General features: G+C 50.2%; 3 protein-coding genes across 4 annotated transcripts; 2 read left to right on the top strand and 1 right to left on the bottom strand.

Annotated features, from left to right (window-relative positions):
• The first annotated feature begins 4447 nt into the window (after positions 1-4447).
• Positions 4448-8912, top strand: LOC120709054 (zinc finger CCCH domain-containing protein 12-like). The gene is made up of 7 exons (XM_039994568.1): positions 4448-4706; positions 5276-5436; positions 6200-6262; positions 6697-6816; positions 6910-7206; positions 7530-7826; positions 8468-8912. The coding sequence occupies exons 1-7, from the start codon at positions 4562-4564 to the stop codon at positions 8669-8671; spliced, it is 1287 nt and encodes a 428-aa protein (XP_039850502.1). The 5' UTR covers positions 4448-4561; the 3' UTR covers positions 8672-8912.
• A 1256-nt stretch (positions 8913-10168) lies between these two features.
• LOC120709055 lies at positions 10169-16957 on the top strand. Of its 2 annotated transcripts, XR_005689570.1 has the most exons (3): positions 10169-10481; positions 10570-11092; positions 16654-16957. XR_005689570.1 is itself a non-coding variant. In XM_039994569.1 (2 exons), the coding sequence occupies exons 1-2, from the start codon at positions 10413-10415 to the stop codon at positions 10849-10851; spliced, it is 351 nt and encodes a 116-aa protein (XP_039850503.1). In that variant the 5' UTR covers positions 10169-10412; the 3' UTR covers positions 10852-11281. The 2 variants fall into 2 exon arrangements, 1 of the variants encoding a protein (XP_039850503.1); XM_039994569.1 differs by lacking the exon at positions 16654-16957 and having other exon boundaries at positions 10570-11281.
• Positions 16958-20190: 3233 nt separating this feature from the next.
• Positions 20191-23554, bottom strand: LOC120709053. Its single transcript, XM_039994567.1, has 2 exons — positions 23072-23554; positions 20191-22238 (listed from the first exon to the last, which is right to left on the bottom strand). The coding sequence occupies exons 1-2, from the start codon at positions 23350-23352 to the stop codon at positions 20870-20872; spliced, it is 1650 nt and encodes a 549-aa protein (XP_039850501.1). The 5' UTR covers positions 23353-23554; the 3' UTR covers positions 20191-20869.
• Between the last annotated feature and the right edge of the window lie 226 nt (positions 23555-23780).

Genomic DNA, 23780 nt, shown 5'->3' with positions numbered 1-23780 from the left:
TGATTCTAATTTATTGCATAAAAGAAAAGGCTGACTTCCGACGTAACGAATCAGAGATCTATTGCCGGAAGGCTTAGGCCGTGGCCCATTGTGGAAGGCCCACACCAGACGCCTGGGGGTGCGGGGGGCCGCCCCCCGCGGTACGGTTTATATGCTTTTTAGGATTTGCTCCTCAACAATTAATTTCTCTTGTAAACCGCCGCAATGCGTTATAAAACTCATATCCGATATTGTGAAGATTTGCTGGCTGGCACTCGTGATTTTTTCCTTTCGCATTGGAAGGATTTTTTATTTTAAATTCTTGCGTCTCCTGTAGTTTGATCTTATTGTTTTTCGTTATTGATTCGCCGTCGTTTATAACACAGGTGGCCGGGCGAGCTATGGACATCGTGACGAGGGTGACCTCCTTTCGTGATGCATGCTATCTGTGGGCGGAGCTTGTGCTCGTCGCGGCTACCTAGACCCAGGGTTTCATTTACCGACCAGACCGACCAAACCGTCGGGGTCCGGTACCGGTATACCGGTCCGGTTTGGTCGGAAACCGGTCGGTACCGGTCGAATTCAAATTTGAATTCAAAAAACTCAGTTCAACCGGTTCATACCGGCCGGTTTGACCGGTTTACCGACCGGTTTGACCGGTTTGAATTCAAATCCAAAATTAAAATCGCATGTGTAACCGGTTTGGAACGGTATACCGGCCGGTTTGACCAATTTGAATTCAAATCCAAATTTAAAATCGCATGTGTAACTGGTTTGGAACGGTATATCGGCCGGTTTGACCGGTTTACCGGCCGGTTTGACCGGTTTACCAAGTGGGTCTTAATGGGCCGTCTCATTTTTTTCCTTTTCTTTTTTAGTTTAACTTTAAATGCCCGAAAAGTATGTTAAACAAACGATTTTTTGAGAAAATTTGACACCATTAGATTCGTCGCACCTTGAAGTATTTTTAGAAATTTTTTGGGATTTTTCATTTTTTAATTCAAATTCAAATTTTGAATTTGGGCCGGTTTGGTACCGGCCCAAACCGGAACCGGACCGGTTCCCACCGATTTTGTAAACCCTGCACAGACCTGCCTAGCCTTGCGCGGAGAAGTCGGTTGAAAACCATCTCCTCGATGGCCTCCGCGCTGCCGCAAGCTAGGCAAAGCGCTGCCAGAGTGGTGGGCGAGCCGTCCAGCGGGTGGACAAGTGATGTGTCATCTATCACCCTGTTCGTTTGGCTCGTCCAGCCGGACCAGTGCTATAGTACCACCATTGCTACAGTACCACCGCATATGGTCAGATTCTCGATATTTGGAATTCTATAGTAATCTTTTGCTACAGTACCCAGCCGCTACCGTACCAACAACGCTATAATACTCATCCCTCACATAAATCAGCCCCAGCCAGCCGCTCCAGCCCAGCGAACAGGGTGTATAAGTGTTTTGGCCCAAATATAACTTTGGGCTTTGCATGAGCCCATGACCATCGAACAGGCCATGGTCCATCTAAGTCTATCGCGGCTGCGCGTAAAAACGGCTTGTACACCCTCTCTTCTAGAAAAAAAGGTTTGTATCACTACCCGCCCAATTTTCGTCAAACAACAGAATCTCCCGATCACGATGATATCCCAAAAACACTCGGAATGCCTCATCTGAAGAACGCCCCACAAGGCCACAACCTTCTTTTTGTTTGTTCTGATCAGGAAGAAAATTTGAAGGGGACGCGAAAGGCACAGAAGGGAGAAAGAAATCCACCCCACGAGATTCCGTGCCTGCCGCCGCACGCTTTTTTTCCCCTTCGGAAGTGGGCGCGCGCGCATCTGATGTGCCGCACCCGCACGCGTCCGGCCCCTGCGATCCGGCACCACGGCCGGCCGGCGCGACGCGGGTGACCACTGGAACGGCATACACGCCGCCGCAGCCCGCAGCGGCACGCGCGGCGACATGGCATCGATCCATCGACCACCAGGCCCGCGGTGACCACCGCCGCAGCGCACGACGCGCGGCGCCCGCGTCGCGTGCATGCGAGCTCGGCTTCGCTTCGCCTCCAAGCGTCGCCGTAGGAAGAGGACCGGGCTCGGAGGCCACAGCCGCCGAATCGCCGCGCAAGTGGTGGTCGGTGACCACGAGCGAAAGGGACATGTTCTCGGGGGAGGAGAATTGGAAAGCGGGGGAGATACGCGGCAAGGCATCGAGCGGAAATAAAAGCCGGAAAGGCCAGAAACCGGGAGAGGGAGAGAGGGCCGGCCGGGGCGGGGGAAAGGAAAAGGGAAGCCGGAACGACTGGCTGAGGTCACTCCGGTCGCATGCCCTTGCTCCTCTCCTCACAATTCACACCCGAACAAAAAGATGGCCAGGAAGCGAGCGCATGAAAGCCGGGGCCGAACTTGAGGAAAAAGAAAAGAAAAGAAAAGAAAAGAAAAGAAAAGAGAGAAATGAGCAGCAGCCCCCCGCACTGCGAGATGCATACAAAAGAGCACTGCCAAATTGTTAGGTGCACCAGCGCGTGTGTTGGTGGTCATTTTGTGAGGAAGTTATCCGCGATTCTATGGATCTGCAGCTTGTACAAAAATGCATGTACATTTTATCTTTAAACCAATTAGTTTATCTTAAACATCGTAGTATATCTGAATATGGAATAGTAATTTTTGTCGTGTAATTCTCTTTTTAATGAAAAACGTGCTCAGGCATGGTCGGAAAAAAATTTTGTCGTGTAATTTTTATAGGAGACAGTGGTGATGCGACATGAGCATTGGGATGTACGTTTACTTTTTCTTAGGGAAATTGGATGAACCGAAAACTCTTCAAAATAAATTAATCCAGATTTGCAACTAAGATGGGAATGAAAGTGTACTATATCAATGAACTAGAACAACTCACTGATATCCCTAGCAAACATCTTCAACATACATTGTCTTACCTTCATTTGTAGCTAAAAAGAGCGATGGCACCTAAATTGGTGTCCTCGGTCAATTTATCCCATTTTGTTATTGGTAATGTGATAATAATTTCCACCTTGACTTGAAACATCATGTATAAACATCACGTTCTTTGATAAAAATAAGTGTCCATCAGATGGAATTGCCATATTGGTTATTGTTTAAAAGTAAATGACAACACTACTGGTTACACATGTTATACAGCACAAGTGTATTGATCTTGTTTGGTTAAATACTAAAATACACTACTCCCGCGAAAAATTCATTTCCGCCAACAATTTTAACTGTCCTCGTTTTTAAATCAAGGATGAAGTCCATTTTACCCCCCTAAAGTTGTCAAGGAATCCGAAAAACACCCCTGAACTCGAAAACCGGGCAAACTAGCCCCCTCAACTCTTCAAAACCGGGCAAACTACCCCCAAACTGGTTTCCATGGTGGTTTTAGCGGTGGGCCCCATGTGTCAGTCTGTGGGCCCCATGTGTCAGCCTCTCCTCTCTCTTTCTCTCTTTCTCTCTCTCCATCTCCCCAGCCTCGACCTCCCAACTGCCTGGCGCAGCGTCCGCGCATCCGCGCGCCTCCCAACCGCTCAGCAGGGCCGTGAGGGAGGAGGAGGGACGAGGACGACGGAGCAGGGCCGCACGGGAGGGAGCAAGGGCGGCGTGGGTCTGGTCGCCGCCATAGCCGCGAGGGAGGAGGAGGGACGAGGACGCCGCCGCGCCGCCATGGACGCCGCCGCGCGGAGGGAGGAGGGGCGTCGGCGGAGGGAGGAGGAGGATGTGCCGTGCGCACCCTCGTGTTGAGGACCGCAAGGCCCGCTGCCGATCCGGGGTGGATCTCGCCGGGGGCAGGGCCCCTGCTCTGTCGCGCCGCCGCGAGGCCCGCCGCCGGCCTATGACCGAGCGAAGGGAGCGGTCAGCGGAGAGGATGCGGAACAGGGGAGGAGAGGGAGGGAGGGGGCGGAGGGCCGCCGGCGGCGGGTCTGGTTGGCGGCGAGGGAGGTGAGAAGGGGCGCCGACGATTGGAGGGGGTGGAGGAGCGCCGGCGGAGGGCACGAGGAGGCGGCGGTCCCCCTGGCTGCCAGGCGAACTCAAGAGAGAGAGAGGGGGGAGGTCGAGGCCGGGGAGATGGAGAGAGGGAAAGAGAAAAAGATCGAGAAAGGAGAGGTTGACATATGGGGCCCACAGGCTGACATGTGGGGCCCACCGCTAAAACCACCATGGAAACCAGTTTGGGGGTAGTTTGTCCGGTTTTGAAGAATTGAGGGGGTAGTTTGCCCGGTTTTCGAGTTCAGGGTGTTTTTCGGATTCGTTGACAACTTTAGGGGGTAAAATGGACTTCATCCTTAAATCAAATCAAAGACTTGGCACTTTACCGTACAACTACAACCAAAGAGGAGCCCCGCAACGTCACGCGCGAGTGCACGTAGCAAAACCGCGTCCCGGAAAGGGAGGGAGGGAGAGAGAGAGATAAATACGAGGGGCAGGGCCCTCCCCCCCCCCCCCCCCCCCCCCCCCCCTTCTTCTCTTCTCTACACCGATCACTCGCTGCTCCCCTCCCTCGCCGGAGCCCAGGGATGGCGGCAGCAGCTGCTCCCGCCGCCGCGATCGCGTGATGGAAGCCGACGCCGCCGCTCTCCGCCGATGGACGAAGCCGGAAGGGCATCCGCTCCCGCGGCGGTGACGGTCTCCGCCACCACCGCACCCGCGCACCCCCCGCCCTCCGCCACGGCCGCCGCCGCTGCCGCCACCGACACGTCCTCCCCCGACCCCTCCGCGCTCTATGGAGGTTAGGGCTTCATCTCCTCTCTCTCCGCTCGCGCCCGAGCTGTGGCGCGGTTCGGTGAATTGGGGTTTCGATGCTCAATTCCCCGTGTAGGTTAAGCTCAGATGCTCTGTTTTTTCGTATATTTTCGTGGAATCACTGTCTGCTCCTGCAGCAATTTTTTGTCAGCCATAGATTGCTAATCCGAGTTACTTTAGCGGTGCCGAGAGCTGTTTTTTAGGATGGTGCGGTGATCTTCGCGTCGGTGTGAAATTGGGTCGGTTTTTTTTTTGGCTCTAGCCTGGCGGTTACTAGTTCAGGAGGTTTCGACCTCTTGTCTAGCCTGTGTAGCATCCGGATTTCACGGATGCCTTGTTAGAATTTTGCTACCCACCGTAAGGTATTGATGATTTAGTTATTTTCCGTGGGTTATTTTTTTTTTCACAAACAGCGGTGGTGACAAAATGTGGATGATTTTATCGCTCATAGGGACCTAAAGTGAATTTTTCACATTGCACCCTTGTTGATCTTCGTTTTCCAAATTATACTGGTTTCTAGTCAAGTTGTAAGTGTATGTGCAATGTTGGTTGCAGAGGGGATGTGGGAACAGATGGCCATGAACAGCGGTGCCACAATGCAACCTGGGCCATATCCTGAGCGGCCGGGTGAACCGGACTGCACATACTATCTCAGAACTGGATTGTGTAGATTTGGCATGAGCTGCAGGTTCAATCACCCTCCGGATAGGAATCTGGTGAATATCTGCTTTTCCAATCCCAACTCTTTATGTGCCATATTGCTGTGAATCACCAGATATTCTGCTATTATCTGGTATCTTTGTTCTTATGTATATGGGCAGCATTGTTAAGAACCAAGTGTGGTTGGAAGAAATTATGTCCATGGACCAAATGTACAGCTGCACCACTTAACAAAATGCAAGGAGCTATGCTTCAAAAGCAAAGCTGTGATGATGTGTCTTGATAAGGTTTTGTCCGAGGTGCTTATTAGTCTTCTGCGCAGTTTAAAGTTTCTGTCAATCTGCTAGTCCTGTGGTCTGGTGCATATAAACAACATGTGAATATAATGCAGAAGAACTGTAGTTTAACTTGCAGGATGTCAATATGATTATTTTCCCCTTGTGATCCATCTTTTCTTCTATCCTTTCATATTATGGTGAGGTTGGTGCTATTTGTCCCATGTGACCTAGTGGTTTCTGTTTGTATGTCGATATGATCTTTGAAGCATAGTTTATGAGCTGCTGTCAGTGGCTATCACCTTCACCCAATCTGCCAGAATAGCTCAATTCCATATCAGCGTTAACAGAACAGAGTCACCTATTTGTCTCATAGTTTGCTTTAGTTACTCCTGAGAGCTGTGATATTGTGTTCTTTAGTGATGCTCTACACTGGGTGGCGCTGGTTATTCCTTGTAATTTACATCTTTATTGAACTAAACATTGTTTCTTTACTTCATATCCCATTTTGTTCTCAAGTTAGGTTGAATCTGTTTAATTTTAGGCTATTGCCTCTGCCAGAATGAAGGGAGAATATCCTGAGAGAGTGGGACAACCAGAATGTCAGGTAACTCCAAGTAACTAACTCTTCTGTCATTCAGAAACATGATTCAGTCATATAAGTGTTTACTTGTGGCAATGGTTTTTCAGAAACATGATTTAGTCATTGAAGTTTTATATTTGTGTCGATGGTTTTGTGATTGGCAGTGCTATATGTGGTCAATGGGTTGTGTTCTTGTGGGATGATTTTAAGAAATTGCTTAGGTTATTCATACACTTTCAATAGAAAAAGAAGCAGAGACAAGAATATAGTTTTAGACTATATATCAAGGTTATGGACCCTTGGTAATTCTTGCAGCTAGAAAGGAACTTGGGCATAGTCTTCATATTTATGAACAATAATCTAGATTGTGATTGTACTCGTACATTAGACTATGAGTGCTTTAGGTTCTATACTTGTTCAAGTTTGAAGCTGAAAATTGCTTAACATTTTTACTGTAGTATTATCTGAAGACAGGAACATGCAAGTTTGGCCCTACATGCAAATTTCACCATCCCAGGGAAAAGGCTGGAATTGCAGGAAGGGTGCAGCTAAACACATTAGGATATCCACTCCGCCCGGTTCGTTCTTTTCTTAGGGGACAGTTATACATCCTTCTTTTTCAATGTTTGTCTGTTTGCTGTACTGAAAAGAAGTCTGCTTTACTTTTGTAGAACGAAAAAGAGTGTGCATATTATTTAAAAACAGGACAGTGTAAATATGCGAATACTTGTAAATTCCACCATCCAGAACTTTTCAATGTGGTGCCTTCTTCACGTGGTTCTCCTATTTATCCTTCTGTACATTCCTCTGCGAGCACTGGTCCTCAGTCCTATCCTGGAACTATGGCAAGCTGGGCTTTTCCACGCGCTTCTTTTATCCCAAGCCCTAGATGGCAAAGTCCTTCAAACTATGCACCAATGATTGTACCTCAGGGTCTTGTTCAAGTGCCAAGCTGGAATTCATATCCTGTAAGTTCATTTGCTCTAGTGATGCAGTTTAATTTTACAATTATGAAGTAATCATGATTTTGCATTTATTAGCTCTGCTAATTTCCTTCAAAACTTTATTAAACATTCTCGAGAGATTCCCTAGAACAACAGGGAGTGCATAAGTATATTGTCTGTACCTATTTGAACTCGTTTCTCCTACTTATTTGATCTCTTTCATGATTTGTGACACTGATTTTCTCATCTTACATAAGTTATTTTGTAGCTAGTTACTAGTATTTAGAGTAGGCAGTTGATTTGACTTGCCTCTAAAGTGCTAAATGCTATCTGTATCATCTTCCCAGGGTCAACTGCAGTCACCAGGGGTTCAGCAAACCTATGGAACCTCTCAACAAGGCGAAGCTAGTTCAGGAAACCAGGGAATGTTATCACCCTACAGATCCAGTTCATTTCCTGTGCCTCAATATGCATTGCAGAGAGAGAATGTATTTCCTGAGAGACCTGACCAACCAGAATGCCAATATTACATGAAGACAGGAGATTGTAAATTCGGTGCAGTGTGCAAGTTCCATCATCCACGGGTGAGATCACTGCCGCCTCCAGATTGTGTCTTAAGTCCAATGGGTCTTCCAATACGTCCCGTAAGTCATTAACCACAACCCAACCTTGTACTGTTTCTGTAACATTTATCATTTGTTTAGACTTTTTACTGCTTAGCAGTTCTGCACTATGAGAATTTTAAAACTGAAGATGTGGTCTGTGTGTATAAAGAGATGACTTGTGGCAGATAAAGAAAAATGAAGGATGTTTAGCACATGCTGTTTCTCATGATTTATTTGCAGTGGCATGATTTCTGATTTACTCCATTCTTCTAGCAGTAAATGCACACTAGTAAATAAGCTAAAGACGCAGATTCAAGATACCATTATTGGACCATTCTTGATATCTGTTGGTTGAGTTCTGTTTTGTCATAAAGAATTTTTGAGGGTTCGGACATTAAGCCCACTATTTTACAAGAGCGTCATTCTTGATGCCTCATGCCTGGAGTGAATAGAGCATTGTTAAAAGTTAATAATTTTTTGGGGCACGTATTAAGTATCTCCGTTTACTGATTTGGTAGCATACAAGTTACTTAATGAGCAGTGGTATACTGATGTCTGCTTACATATAGATACCGATCATGATTGGCCTTTAACTAGACCTTTTGCTGCACTTCCTTGCATGGTATACTATCTTTGATCATCCCCAGGCTGATAACACCATCCTATGTTTATTTTTCCAGGGTGAAGAACTGTGCAAATTTTATTCGCGTTATGGCATCTGTAAGTTCGGGGCCAACTGTAAGTTTGATCATCCAATGGCTGCTCCAATGGGAGTCTACGCTTACAGTTTCTCAGCCTCAGCTTCTCCTGCATCCGCATCAACTAATGTACCTATGGCTCGACGACTTCTGGGATCCCCATCTGGTTCTGGATACCCATCCTAGATGACGCTTGTTTTCAGTTGACCTACTTTGATGTATAAAATCCACCGCGCTGTCTCAGGCGCTGTGAATGTTTCTCCTAACTCTCAGCCGGAATCAAGTTCTGTAAATTGAGTTGCTACCGGAGATGTACAGCCCCCCCCTTTTTTTTGTGTTAATCCAGATCTTTTGGGAGTACCTATTGCAATCTGAATAATATTTAAAGGAAGACTGGAAGAGTTCCAGTTTTCATGTGCCTGCACTATTTAACAGTTTGCAAGGTAGGAAATGCTCCGAATTAAAGGAGTTGAACTGCTGAAACCTGGAGGCGATCATTCTTCTGCAATACAAATTTATATCATGGATTTATTTGCGACCTGCATTTATGGGCTTTAGCAACGATAGCCAGATACCTGGATTCATTTTTGCTGTGAATGTTGATTTGCTGCTTTGAGCAAATATCCCTACTGCCTACAGCAAGACAGAGAGAGACTGGAAAGTGATTCACTGCTGAACCTGAAGCATCCTATCCACATCCTTCCTCAGCATCGAGACCTCATACCACACGGACAAGATAAAATGGAGATCAAAAGTGAGCCCAAGATCGCCCGTCCGCATCGCCGCCATTATTTCGCACACATGGACTCTGATGTAAGGCGCACCCCTCCAAGGCTCCAACGGCCGAGATTTATGTGGTCATGAGAAGGCGCCTAGCCTGGTCCGACCGCATTTCTTGTGGTCAGGCGAGCTTAAAAGCAGCTACCTCAAAACTATGGTAAGTTGCTGAAAGAAGCGACTGGCATCGTGTCATTTTCGTACTCCGTATTTTTTTTCGTACTCCGTATTTTGCACAGACATCGCAGTTGTTTCACGGCATGTCTCCGGTAATTTCTCTGTTTGATTTCTGTCATCATCTCGATCCCGCGTTCAGGTTGGCTGTACAGTGAGGCGTGGCAGTGGACTGGATCACTGGGCTGGCAGACCAACCTGCTGAAAATCATGGCAGAGGAAGGATCACCCCGTAAGCTGGTAAATCCAACGGACTGCCCAGATTCTCAAAGATCGGCCATCGGATCTTGATCAGTGTCCAGGACCCGGCAGACTTCTCCATCAGGCACGCGCGCGTACCAGAGCTGTGACGGGTGGTCGGGTGGATCCGCTCCATCTGATGCACTAGCACCACTAGTAGCAGCTGGGTTGCCGTCAACCAAAACAACTCAGGAATCCCCCGCATTGCATGTTGCTGATTGCTGAAACCTATGCTGGATCCCCCGTTGGCGTTGAGCGTTGAACACTTGAACTGAAGAGACACGTCGATCGAGTCCTCGAGCGCCCTTTTTTACGGATCAGGTCAGCTCTCCGGTAAACGCCTCCCTCTCCTGTCCGCCAAAACGCCACCGTCCGTCGCAACGCAGCAGCCCGGACCAGTCCATCCATGACGCCATCCCATGCGTGTGCGAACGGGAGGAGTTTGTTTTCCAAATCCAAATCTCCCATCCCGAGCCGCGGCCTCGCTTTCCCCGAAAAGAAGCCGAGGCGCCCTCGCCTTTTCGCATCCTCACTTCACTTCCTCCCCCAGCTTCCCAGTGCCCCCTCTCCTGATCCCTCCAGTCCAACCCCTTTCCGCCACCTCCTAACTCCTCTCTCCTCCCCCCTCGCATTCCCTCCTCTTCCATCCACCCGTCCGCTCCTCGCTCGCTCCAAATCCCCACTGCAACCGCGCGCGCGCCGCCGCAGCCCAGGCCAAAACCCTAGCCGAGAAGCCATGCCCAGGCTCCTGCCTCTCCTCGTCTTGCTGCTCGTCTCGTCGGCCGCAGCCTCCAGCGGCTCCCAGGTACGTCGGCGTTCCCCAACCGGCCAATCCCCGCTGAATCTAGCTCGGATTCGCTGCAATTCCGCTGACATTGTGCTTCGCGACGCAGGCGCAGGGAGCGGGACCCGGGGCGCCTTCCCGGCGGGGGCTGGTGCCGGTGGCACCGTCGGAGGCGGAGCTGGGCGCGATGGTGCTCGGGCTCAACGACACGCGGCGGCGGCTCGGGGGCAGCTTCCAGCTCTGCGCGCCCTGCACCTGCTGCGGCGGGGACAGGCACACCTGCGTCCTCGCGCCCTGCTGCTACGCCATCAACTGCAACATCCCTAACCGCCCCTTCGGGTACTGCTCCTTCATGCCCAAGTCCTGCGACTGCCTCGGATGCAACCTCTGAGGCGGCGGCTGCTGTTGTCCGCGGGATTCATTAAATTGGTCAGAGTAAGAGTGAGAGAGTGGGGTAGTAAGGAATATGTATAAATTCCCCACCTGCTTAGTTAAGTGGCGATTGCTATTGCTTCTAGCTAGTATTTTGCTGTGATCATTACTACGTTGTGTAGCTGCTACACTTGATTTGGTTGAAGAGAAAAAAAAAAGAGAGAGAGAAGGGGTTGGATTGATTTGGAGATCACTGCTAGGTGTTAGACTGTATTTGTGTTCCCCTAGTATGAATGCACCGGCCTAGTGCTCTGTGCAGTACTACTGATAGTTATTAGGCTTGAACCTCTTCAGTTTTGCGTCCACACTGTGGACCCTTGGCTCCTCAGCCTATTTATATGTAATCTCCTTTGTAATCCATCAATCAATATACAGAAGCTTTCATGGTATCAGACGCCTAGGTTCTCCCCCAGGCCCTCTCTTCCGCACCAGGTGCTGCTTCAAGCGCGCCGCCCCTCCAGCGCGCCGTCTAGGCGCTGCTCCAGCGCGTCGTCCAGACGCTGCTCATGGCCGGCGACAATGTCGACGCTGCGGCCGCGGCCGCGGCCGCGCTTCATCCCGATGGTCGGCCGGTGTCGCCCTCCGCTTCTACGAAACTTGCCAACGCTCGCCAGGCCGCCCGCGACGCTGCCCTCGCCCGTGCGGCTGAGGCAGAACGCGAGGCCGCCGCGGCACAGGCAGACCGTGATGCGGCCGATGCTCGCCTCCGCGCCGCTCTTGACCGCGCTGCGCGGGAACGCGCTGCGGCCAACCCCCCTTCTCCGACCGACGGCAACGACGACAACGTCTCTTTCGCCACCGTCGACGATGAAGCCCCCTACGACGTCATTGCTCAGCACGAGGCCACCGCGCTCCTCAACCTTCACGCGCAAGCGGTCTCGGTGCAGAACATCCGCGCCCTCGTCCCGCTTCAGCTCGACGTCACGTCCACCTTCTACGCCCGGTGGCGCGAGTCCTTTCTCCTCGCTCTTGGGCGGTACTCCCTGGAACGCCATGTCCTGTCGGACATCACCGTTCCCACCTCCGCTGATTGGGTCCGGATGAACTGCGTCGTGCGGACTTGGCTCCTCGGCACCATCTCCGACGACCTCGCCGACACCGTCTCCGAGCGTCACGCCACGGCCCGCGACATTTGGCTCGCCATCGAGTCCCAATTTCTCGGGAATCAGGCGACGCGCGCTCTGTACGCCGACGCCGACTTCCGCAACTTCTGCCAGGGCGACCTTTCCGTCGCTGACTACTGTCGGCTCTACAAGCGCAAGGCGGAGGATCTCCGCGACCTCGGCGAACCTGTCTCCGACCGCACTCTCGTCCTCAACATCATCCGCGGCCTCAACGAACGGTTCGCCGCCATCGGCCTCCACCTCCGCCGCACCAATCCCCTGCCCAGCTTCCTGCAGGTCCGTGACGATCTTCGGATTGAGGAGCTGACCATGGCCAAGGCTGCCCCCGCCACCGCTCTCTTCTCCAACTCCAGTGGCGGCAAGAGCTCCTCCAACGGGACTCGTCCGTCCGGCGCCCCTCCGCAGCAACAGCAGGGGCCCCCTGGATTCTCATCTGGGGGCTTCTCTAAGCGCGGTAAGCGCGGTGGCAAGAAACATGGAAGCGGCGGCGGAGGCGGCAGCATCTCCGGGGGCGGCCATGGCACAGGGAACGCCGGCGGCCGGCTCGGCGGCGGCGGCAGCTCCGCTTCCTCTGCTTCCTCTCCACCGAGCAGCCAAGGCCCAGGGGCTAGCGGCTATTGGCCCAGCTACCACAATCCGTGGACAGGTTCCATCCACATGTGGCCTGGGCCTCGTGGTCCGCCCCGCCCGTCGCCTGCTGGGCCGGCCCAGCCCCCTCACGCCTTCCTCGCTGGGCCACCCGGCCAGTGGGCCGGTCAGTGGGGCGTGCCAGCCCCAAATCCAGCGCTGGGTCCTCCTCCTGCCGACAACCTCTACAACAGTGGCTGGGATCAGCAGGCCTTAACAGCCCAATTTCAGACACTCCAGCTGCAACAGCCTCCTCAGCACGGCTGGTATTTCGATACTGGAGCCACCAACCATGTCACCTCCGATGCTGGTACTCTCTCTTCCACTGCACCTTCCTCTGTCTACTCTCCCACTAGCATTGTTGTCGGTGACGGTAGCCTTGTACCTGTCACTTCCACTGGCACTGCCCATCTCCCACATAATCTCCACCTTAATAACGTTCTTATTGCTCCAAACCTTATTAAGAATCTCATATCCGTTCGTCAGTTTACCATTGACAATAACTGCAGTGTGGAATTTGATCCTTTTGGCTGTTCTGTGAAGGATCTTCCCACTCGGAGCGAGATCGTCAGATGTAACAGCTCCGGGCCTCTCTACCCCCTGCTACCTTCAGCCTCAGCACTACTTGCATCCTCCTCTCCGTCGCTCTGGCATCAACGACTCGGCCACCCCGGTCATGAGACGCTCTCCAAGCTAGCACAATCTGCCGCCATCAAGTGTACATCTAGCACCACTGATGGTCTCTGCCATGCCTGCCAACTTGGTCGACATATTCGCCTTCCATTTCATGCTTCTTCTTCTCGTGCTAGTCACATGTTTCAATTATTACATTGTGATCTTTGGACCTCGCCTATTACTAGTGTCTCTGGTCACAAATATTACATTGTCATTCTTGATGACTATTCCCATTACCTATGGACGTTCCCCTTACGTCTCAAGTCTGACACCTTTCCCACCTTGTCGAATTTTTTCGTGTACGTACACACTCAGTTTGGCGTCCCTATTCAAGGAATCCAAAGTGATAATGGCCGCGAATTCGATAATCTTCGTGCTCGCTCATTCTTTGCGTCCCACGGCGTTTTCTTTCGCATGTCTTGCCCCTACACCTCCGCTCAAAATGGCAAAGCCGAACGCATTATCCGCACCACCAACAACGTCGTTCGCTCCTTGCTATTTCATGCGAGTGTCCCACCCTCTTTTTGGGCCGCCGCCCTCGGGATGGCCACACACCTCCTTAACATTCTCCCCACCAAAACCCTCTCTTTTTCCACCCCCCACCTTGCCCTGTTCGGTGTCCCGCCATCCTATGAGCACCTAAGGGTTTTCGGGTGCAAATGTTACCCAAACCTCTCCGCTACAGCCGCCCATAAACTTGCTCCCCGCTCCACTTTATGTGTTTTTCTTGGCTACTCCCCTCACCACAAGGGCTATGTTTGCCTCGATCGTCACACAAACCGCACCATTATATCCCGCCATGTTGTCTTTGACGAAACCTCGTTTCCCTTCGCCAAAGACCCCTCACCACCCCCCTACGAGGCCTTTGAGTTTTTGTAGGATTTATCTAACCCTGTGACGGTGCCCTTTCCACCATCACCATGTTTCCCCCCTGCAGGTCCTTCCACCACACCGGCTCGTGGGCCCTCAGCCTCAGGCCCACTCCCGGCCGCCTCTGGCGTGGCACCTGGTCCACCGCTGCCTTGTGCGGCCTCGTGGGCTCCGTGTGCTGCGCGGCTACACTCTGGCGGGCCTTCTCCCTCTGGTGGGCCGTTGCCGGTGCCGCCGCGGTTTACCCCTCCCCCCGATGGCTCCCATCGGCCGGCCGCGGCGACGCCCTCCCCTACAGCGACGCCCCTCCCCGCGGCGGCGCCGACTACTTCCGCCACGGCGCCATCCCCGCCGCCGCGCCAACGATTCGGCATCGTCTACACCCGCCGCACCGAGGCCCCTCCTGCTGGCAGCCCGCCCGCCGCGGCCCCCGACGAGGTGACCCCTAGCGCCTCGACCGCGCCGCCTCCCCGCATGGCGGCCCGCGGCGCCCCGATCGCTTCGGGCTCGGCTCCTCCTGTCCCTGACGCCCTGGCTGCACCATCCCCTGGTGCCCCAGTCCTGCCGGCGTCCGGTGCTGCGCCGACATCAGGCTCACCTCCGACATCGACATCTTCTCCGAGCCTCCCCGCTGGAGCAGTACCTGGTCCACCCGTCACCAACCAGCATGCCATGAGGACACGCGGCAAGCGTGGCATCCGCCTGCCCGCCATCTTCCAGGCTGCGCCGCTCTCTCCAATTCCCCGCACCTACCGGGCCGCTCTCGCCAACCCGAACTGGCGCGCGGCCATGGAGGCTGAGTACTCTGCCCTCATCGCCAACAACACCTGGGATCTCCTTCCACGACCACCTCGTGCCAATGTAGTGACAGGCAAATGGGTTTTCAAACACATTCAAGGCTGATGGCTCTCTTGAGCGTTACAAGGCAAGATGGGTCCTTCGCGGCTTCACCCAGCGCCCCGGTATAGACTTCGCTGAGACTTTCAGTCCCGTTGTGAAGCCTGCAACCGTCCGAACTGTGCTGTCCTTGGCTCTCTCGCGTTCTTGGCCCATTCATCAACTGGATGTCAACAATGCCTTCCTCCAAGGTACTCTGTCTGAAACTGTCTATTGTGCACAACCCGCTGGCTTTGAGGATTCAGCTCGCCCGGATTTTGTCTGTCGTCTAAATCGGTCTCTCTATGGACTGAAACAAGCCCCACGCGCGTGGTACAGCCGGTTTGCTTCATTTCTCCTGAAGCTTGGTTTTACTGAGGCAAAGATAGACTCCTCGCTTTTCATCTATCACTCCGGTGCCGATACAGTTTACCTCTTGCTATATGTTGACGATATTGTTCTCACGGCATCTTCTTCGAGCCTGCTTCAGAGGATCATCAGTGCACTCCAACATGAATTCTCCTTGAAAGATCTTGGTCAGCTGCATCACTTCCTTGGAATGCATGTTCAGCACACGCCCTCTGGTTTGTTTCTTTCCCAACGTCAGTATATGCTAGAAATACTTGACCGTGCTGGGATGGCAGATTGCAAGTCTTGCACTACCCCTGTTGATCTGAATCCAAAGCTCCCTGCCGATGGTGATCCGGTTCCTGTCCCGACAGACTTCCGCAGTCTTGCCGGTGCTCTACAGTATCTCACCTTCACTCGGCCAGACCTCTCCTATGCAGTTCAGCAGATTTGCCTCCATATGCATGACCCAAGGGAACCTCACCTGGCAGCTTTAAAGCGCATCCTGCGCTATGTTCGTGGCACACTTCATATGGGCCTGCTTATTCGACCGTCTTCACAGCAAGAACTGGTCGTCTATTCTGATGCAGATTGGGCTGGCTGCCCTGACACACGCAAATCAACATCTGGCTATGCTGTCTTTCTTGGTGACAGCCTCATCTCATGGTCTTCCAAGCGCCAGAACACAGTCTCCCGTTCAAGCGCTGAAGCCGAATATAGGGCAGTCGCCAATGCCGTTGCTGAAGCCACTTGGTTACGACAGTTGTTGACTGAGCTCCACACTCCCTTGCGCAAAACAACTCTCGTCTATTGCGACAATATCAGCGCCATCTACATGTCCAAGAACCCTGTACAGCATCAACGCACTAAACACGTGGAAATTGATCTCCATTTTGTTAGGGAGCGAGTCGCTCTTGGTGATGTTCGTGTTCTTCACGTTCCGACGACCTCTCAGTTCGCCGACATCTTCACCAAAGGACTGCCCACTTCAGTCTTCTCGGAGTTTCGTTCCAGTCTTAATGTCTGGGCACCAGACGATTTGACTGCGGGGGCGTGTTAGACTGTATTTGTGTTCCCCTAGTATGAATGCACCGGCCTAGTGCTCTGTGCAGTACTACTGATAGTTATTAGGCTTGAACCTCTTCAGTTTTGCGTCCACACTGTGGACCCTTGGCTCCTCAGCCTATTTATATGTAATCTCCTTTGTAATCCATCAATCAATATACAGAAGCTTTCACTAGGGTTTTCTTCAGTATTCTTGGTCCTCTGCCTGTGGGATTTTGTTTATCCCTTTCCACACATGGATGTCTGATTAGGATACTACTTGTTGATAGTGGCTAGTTGATAGCTGGAATAATGGTTGTTTAGGTGTGATGATTTAGTGCCTTGTAGTGGATGCTGTCTCTTGCATCTCAATCGTGGCATGGAATGTATTAGCTCATCAAATCGTGGCGACTCTTTTTCATAGTGACTGGATCGGACAGACCTTATCAGCTCATCTATTGTATGTGTTCCTCTTTTTCTCTTTTCTGTCTTCACAAAATATTTGACAGATCCAACATTATGATAATTAATAGTGAGTGCTTACCTTGTCTTATGGCTACACTATATGCTAACAAGTTATGCTTCAGGAATCATGTTCTCTTCACTGATTTAGCAATTTTAAAATATCTGGGATATTTACAAGTCGTGTTCTTAATATTGCCCATCAATAATACACGCAAATTAGATATTACTATTTCGCTTTACGTCTCACTGGTCCAAATTTATCCTACTATTGCACAACTTTAAATTTATTTTTCTTGTCAATTTGTTAAAAAAAACTGCATATTGCCCTGTGCATCTCAAATTGGTCGTAAGTTTAGCTATGGATTTTGTTTTGCTAGTGAAGCTTAATTATTTATGTAACTTGCATCATGACTCCCGGTGTTGCAATGCCCGTCCATTCCTGCGGAGGATGTCTAATTTCCCATGTTGCAAAAGTGAACATGCATAAACATTCATCATATGTCCATGCTTCAAAGTCGACTCAGAAAATTCTTGTTTGCTTGAACTTATGTTGTCAAAAAATTTGTACTGAATGCATTGCCCTTTTTTTCCCAAAGAAAAGATTTCATTCAGCTAACTCGGGTGCCAATATGTGGCTAGAACTCAGAAATCCGTTTTCGTAATGAAAATGTGTATTTCCACATTGTAATATTCTTTTTCCTCAGAAATCCATTTTCGTAACGAAAATGTGTATTTCCACATTGTACTATTCTTTTTCCTAAACAAAAGGTGCATCTTCAGGATGTTCGAGTTATTTAAAGGCAGAAACATGCCAAAGGGTGAAAGGTAGTGCCTAAGTTGTGCATAAGTGATGTTTGAGTCGCCGAAGAAATGATTAGCTCATGTGCAAATCTTTCCAGAGTAAGATACAACTTTTCCTCTGATATCTGATTGTTGGCTGCAGAAGTACTCAAAATTTGAATCTTACTTACCACATGTGCTCTTCTTCTTGGTGCCACTCCTGCATCCAGTCTCGTTCAGAATATAATAGTTTCAGCTTAAGGCTCATGATTACACAACGACTTTTCAGCTGCAAAAGTGACAAATCTATTTATGATGGATCTCATCTCATTCCCAAATCTATTTATCTTCCTATCTGCATGGAGTAACCTGTAGGCCATTAATGTGCATGGTGCTGTGAGTAAATTGTACTTTGATGCTACAGAAATGTGTTTTTGTTCTGTACTATGGCCGTGTTTAGTTCCAGCGCAAAAAAATTTTGCGTTGGAATTTTACTAATTTGAAGTACTAAATGAAGTCTATTTATAAAATTTTTTGCACAGATGGGTTGTAAATCGCGAGACGAATCTAATGATGGTAATTAATTCATGATTAATCAATAATTAGCGGATGGTCGTTGTTGGGATCTTTGCTTAGTAGATGCCCAGACAGGGAGCATGAACAGTAGGAAAGGTGGCAATGAAAGTAAGTGTCGAACTCTCCAATAATAATTAGAAAATTCAACCCTTTACACTGTGGAGAGAGGGGGCTATTTATACCCCTAGCCCTCAGCCAGGATTACCTAAATTGCTCCCTCCCAACTTATTTACAGCTCACTCTCAGCCGGTTTCGGGGTAAAATTACAAGGTGAAAGGTTTACAAATCCGACCTTCTCACGTATTCGGAAGGTGTACAACTCCGACCTTCTTACATATTTACGTTTTACTCACATGTCTTCAGTCGATGAAGGTTGCAATAACCTTCGGGTACCTCCGGGAGTTTGGGCCATGAAGGTTCCATCAACGAAGGTCTTGATCTTCGAGTTTATGCTTCCGGGTGGCCGTTCGTCACCTTCGGCGCGATGGAGGTGGCACCCTTCGGACCGAAGGCCTTGGTGTTTGCGCTCGCGCTTCTGGCAGCCTTCCGTCACCTTCGGCCTTCAGAAGGTGATATCCTTCGGCCCGAAGGTCATGGTCTTCGAGCTTGCGCTTCTTAGTGTTCATCCGATACCTTCGGGTACGCTTGGCTCCATTTCGTTGTGGCCCTGCGAACAGGTTATGGAGCATTTCCGAGGGCAAGGGTTTGACCCGAAGGTCCAATCCCCAACAGTCACTATAGCATCACTGTTGCAAATCATGGATTAAGTAGGCTCATTAGATTCGTCTCGCGATTTATAGCACATTCATGCAAAAAGTTTTGTAAATAGACTTCATTTAGTACTCCATGTATGTGTCGAAACATTTGATGTAACGTTTTTTTTGCGTTTACGGAGTTTATGGGGTGGGAACTAAACATGACCTATACATGGAGTTGTTTATATCAAGGTGGCACTTGTATGTTTTGAGATGAATGCCGTGACAAAATCTCTCCAAAATTATCGCCCGTGACATGTATGGAGAAATGATTAAGCGTGCTATGTCCCCTGTGGGACAGAGTGGCAGCAGCATTTCCATGTGCACAGGGCATCGACGGAACCTGGAGACAGTGCCGATGGATGCTAGCTAGTTGGGGCCCTGTTTGGTTGTCTCCATAGCACACCTAGTACAAATTTTGACCAATAATTAAGAGTACTAAATAAAAATAGGTTACAAAACTAAATCCACAATCCTACACTACTTCGCGAGACGAATCTAATGATACCTTTGACCGTATGATTAAAGGTTGGTTACTGTAGTATTACTGTAGTCAATCATCGATTAATTACCGTCATTAGATTCGTCGCGAAAAGTTACATCCATCTGTGAAGTGGTTTTGCAAATAAATTTCGTTTTAGTACTTCATACATGTAAGATTCTCTCGTTGCGCTAGGAGAAATCAAGCAGGGCATGAATTCATTGCTCAGGTTTGACTCCTGATCTCTCGTGCTTGATGTGTTCTCGTGCCTGGGCCAGCTGCCTGCCTGGCATTGTTGACGTGCCGTCGCACAGGCTACCCAGATGCTCACTCGAAGAATCACGATTCGTGAATCAAGACTGCGGCAGCTGTGCTCCAATTTTCGGTTGTGCGAAGGCCTGTCATGTATGTCATGCAACCGAGCACTCGTCATCAGCTAGTCAGCACGAAGCAGAGGTGATGCAAACCCTAATCACAGAAGGATCCCGAATTTCTTCAGGAAGGAATTTCCCAGGGAGCACGCTGATGAATTTCGGTCTAGATGACTGAAATGCGTATGCAAACGAATGCATACATGGATTCCGCCGTATTCAGTAAGGTGGCGCCCATCTGTCAGAGATCCTAATAACAGACTAAAAACAACAGCCGCTAAGCTTGTTGAACTGCAAACAGGAGAGTAGAGGACCACGACGAACTCTGCCACATCATTCACCATAAAAGCTATTTACATTGCTGCAGCCTGCCAGACAGCCAACACATTGCAGACAATATATACTCTGAAACCTCAACAAAGTTCAGTTTTGTAGCTGTATCTGCCTGACTGCTTCAACTGGTAAAGTGAAAAAAGAGAAAAGAACAGAAAAGGTCACTCGGAAGCCAAACCCTCAACTATCTAGAATCCTGATATAATTCAGGATGGCGTACATCGCACCGCAATGCAGGGGCAAACAAAATGATTATAGTCCTCATGCCCATGGATGAATACCAAAAACAAAAACAAATATCATCATTAAACTGTTTAGTTAAAACTCGTAAGCTAAATACTCCAGTCTGTATCAGTTCTTATCCAATCTACACACAAAGATGGCAACCCTTCGCAGCAAGCTCACACAAGATGCCCTGAACACATTTGATCTGTAACCTTTCATGTTGATTTTTTTTGCTTTTTTACGTTTCTGTTTCTCTTTATTTATTGTAGCCATTTTGCAAATAAAATCCGAGAGACAGTGAGAGAGTTGGGCAAGGAAGACATCACCAACCCACAAAGCTTTGAGGAGACATAGGAGAAGTCGATTCCACCAAAACAGCAATTCTTTGTTCATCTTCTCCACACACAAAACCAGATGCACAGAACCATCAAAACATCCATTTTGGGGAAGAGTGAACAACGCTCTGCCGAGGCTTTGTGGGTTGTTGCTGTTCCATGGAGTTCCTCTTCTTCATAGCTGAGGAGACTGTTGGGCTTAAATAGTCGTGATTCCTCTGTGGTAGAGCCGTGTTCTGTGAGTGTGTCTTCCGCACAGGGATCAGCGTATGCTGCTTTCGCAATGTTCCGTTTTGCATTGATGAGGTTCTTGGAGAGCTCCACCTGCTGTAGGTGACACAGCTCTGGCTCCTCCCCACATGCTTTTCCCTGGGGCTTGGGATGTTCCTGCTTTCCATGGTTTCAGCTGAGTACATTGTTTCCTCTTCGCTGCTATAATGATCCTGACCTCTATACTCCAGTATCTCAACAGGTGACGAGCTTGACTGCCCCTCACTGCTGCAATCCTCACGCTGACGAGCTACGGGAGGGTCCCGACACTCAGCCTCACTATTACGGTGCCACATCAGCCCAGATGGGAAACCATTGTCTTTCGACCGATTTTTAGGCTTGGATGTTTCAACATTGTTCTCATCAGAAAGCATTTGCTTCAGAGGCAGTGGTAGAAAGATAGTATTTGGAGCCCTGGGTGGGAAGTTGATGTCCAAGAGTTGAACTGGTGCAGCATCCTTCGGAGCCTGGCAAGGCCTTGGCGACTCATAGATATCTGGTGTTGCAATCCCCTGTTCACTGCTAGTGCGCAGATCAACTAGAGGATTCGCTTCATGCGAAATCCTTGCAGTGGCTGAGCTTCCTGATGCCTGCTGATATTTAGGCTTTGAACAGACAGAGGCATCATCATTCTCGTCGTCAGGCTTGAACACATGACGACGAGTAAAAGAGGTGCTTGAGTGATCACTCCTGCTGGACATCAGCCGAACAAGAGGTAACTTTGGCTTGGTAACCTCATCCAAGTTTCCCTGCCAATGCTGATACAACCAATCACAAACCACGGATATGGGGATCCCAAATTGCATTGGGTGATCCTTCTTCCAAGAATGTGATGAGGATGAGGATGCCGAGGATGATCTGGTGGTGGGAGAAGACGCCAACTTCATTGGATCACAAATCATGAAAGCTAGCTTCCCTTGGGCATCAAAACCGGCAGATCCGGGGCACCATGTCACCCCATTGGTTGCGAGCTTTATGAGATTGTCTGTGCCAATAACTACTTTGCCCTCACCAATCACCAGTTCCTTTTTCCCTGTATGTCCCAGTAGGTACACTGCACTTCCATGATCTAGGCTTGGTTTGCAGCTTGTTTTCAAATAGTGAGGTTGCTGGCTCTGCAAAGTTGAGTCACCCTCTGTATAATCCAGACCCACTATTGTAAGGTCAAGAATTGAGCTTGTAATGAAGAATCTGCACAGAAAGAAAACCATTTTAGAGAGAAAGTAACGCTGGATACATAACAACAAGTAACATAAGCAAGAAATATTGGGAATGCCATAATGAAGAATTTTATCCAGGCAAAAACAACGCATACAGATAAAATGTGCACTTTTCAGACCCAGTTTCTGACTGAGGAGCGAAGTTCACCTAAGGTGACATAAAATGTAAAAACAGGTTGCTTTGCTTTGAACTTTTTATGATCCAAGGTTGCTGCTACTTTTTCATCATGAACCACTTATTGTTGCTTGTTGGTGTCATAACTCGTACATTTTCTTGGATAGCCTCAAAAGCCTTTACAAAGGAATAAAAGAAACAAAATTTAAACAGTATTATACTCAGCAAAAAAACCAAAAAAGATCTATGCAACCTTCTCCAAAATACCAGTGGCGATTGCCACAACTAAAAGGCACCATTTACACTGCCAGAACTTTGTGAGCACTGAGCACCTGCTTGAGGTGTAGCTCCTGCCACTATCAATACAGCGACGATTGCTACTACCAACTACCCAACAGAAACCCCACAATTCAGAAGCAATTCCCTTTCCTAATCAGCCGCATTACTGCTAATCATGAGCACAGCAACAGCTCGCCCACCACCACCGACAAATCAGCGGAATGCCGCCGCGTGGGGACCCGCTCCGCACAGCAACTGGTCATGCTTGCTCGGCAGCAGGCGGAGCAGGCAGATCTGCAATCACTGCCAGAGCCAGATAACCAAAGGCTCCGATCCCACACAAGCGCAAGCAATCCTAGAGAAGTTGCAGCAATTTGGATGGCTTCAGGAGGTGGAAGAAGAGTTTCAACCTGTGAGGCTCGAGTCTAGCGACGAGGCGGCCGTGTCCGAGTCGCGCCTCGGCGTCCTCGGCGGCGGCCGCGGAGGGCAGGTTGCCGTGCGTGGTGAGTAGCAGGTTCCGGTGGATCAGGAGCCCGCTCCCGCTCCCGTTGCCGGTCCCCAGCCCATTGACCTCCGCCAGCGCGGGGGACCTCGCGGAGAAGATCGCTGCCTTGACCCGCTCCGACCGCCCCCCGTCGTCGCCGCCGCCAGAGCAGAAGCACCACCCCGCGCCCTCCCTCCACACCCCCATGACCCTCCTCCCGCGGCCCCACGGACCCGAGCCGAGCCCAGCAGCTACCTACCGTCGCGGCGGCGGCCCCACTGCCCCTCGCCGCATTCCCCTGCGGCATGCGCTGCGGCGCGGCGGAAGCTGGTAGCTAGCCTCCGTCCGCCTCGGCACACGGCACGGCGGGCTTCCACTGGCTGTATTGTTTTGTTTTCTTCTCCATCGGGACTGAGGCTTTGGGTTCGTATTAAAGCTGCTGACCACACTGACGCCTCCTTCGGCGGGGATCCGCCACTCCTCGCAACCCAACGACACCCAAATGACGTGTGGGTCCATACTAACATAAAGGCCCACACGTCGGTGAGAGTCTGAGCAGGTGGCGGCGGAGGGGAGGTGAAATTAGTGGGGCCTTAATTAGGGAGTGGCGCAGCGAGCTGCGGCTTCGTTTTTGG

Source organism: Panicum virgatum, chromosome 5K (genome assembly GCF_016808335.1).
Source record: "Panicum virgatum strain AP13 chromosome 5K, P.virgatum_v5, whole genome shotgun sequence".
Taxonomy (NCBI): Eukaryota; Viridiplantae; Streptophyta; class Magnoliopsida; order Poales; family Poaceae; genus Panicum; species Panicum virgatum.
The sequence above is the reverse complement of the archived record's forward strand: the minus strand, read 5'-3'. Positions and strand labels throughout refer to the sequence as shown.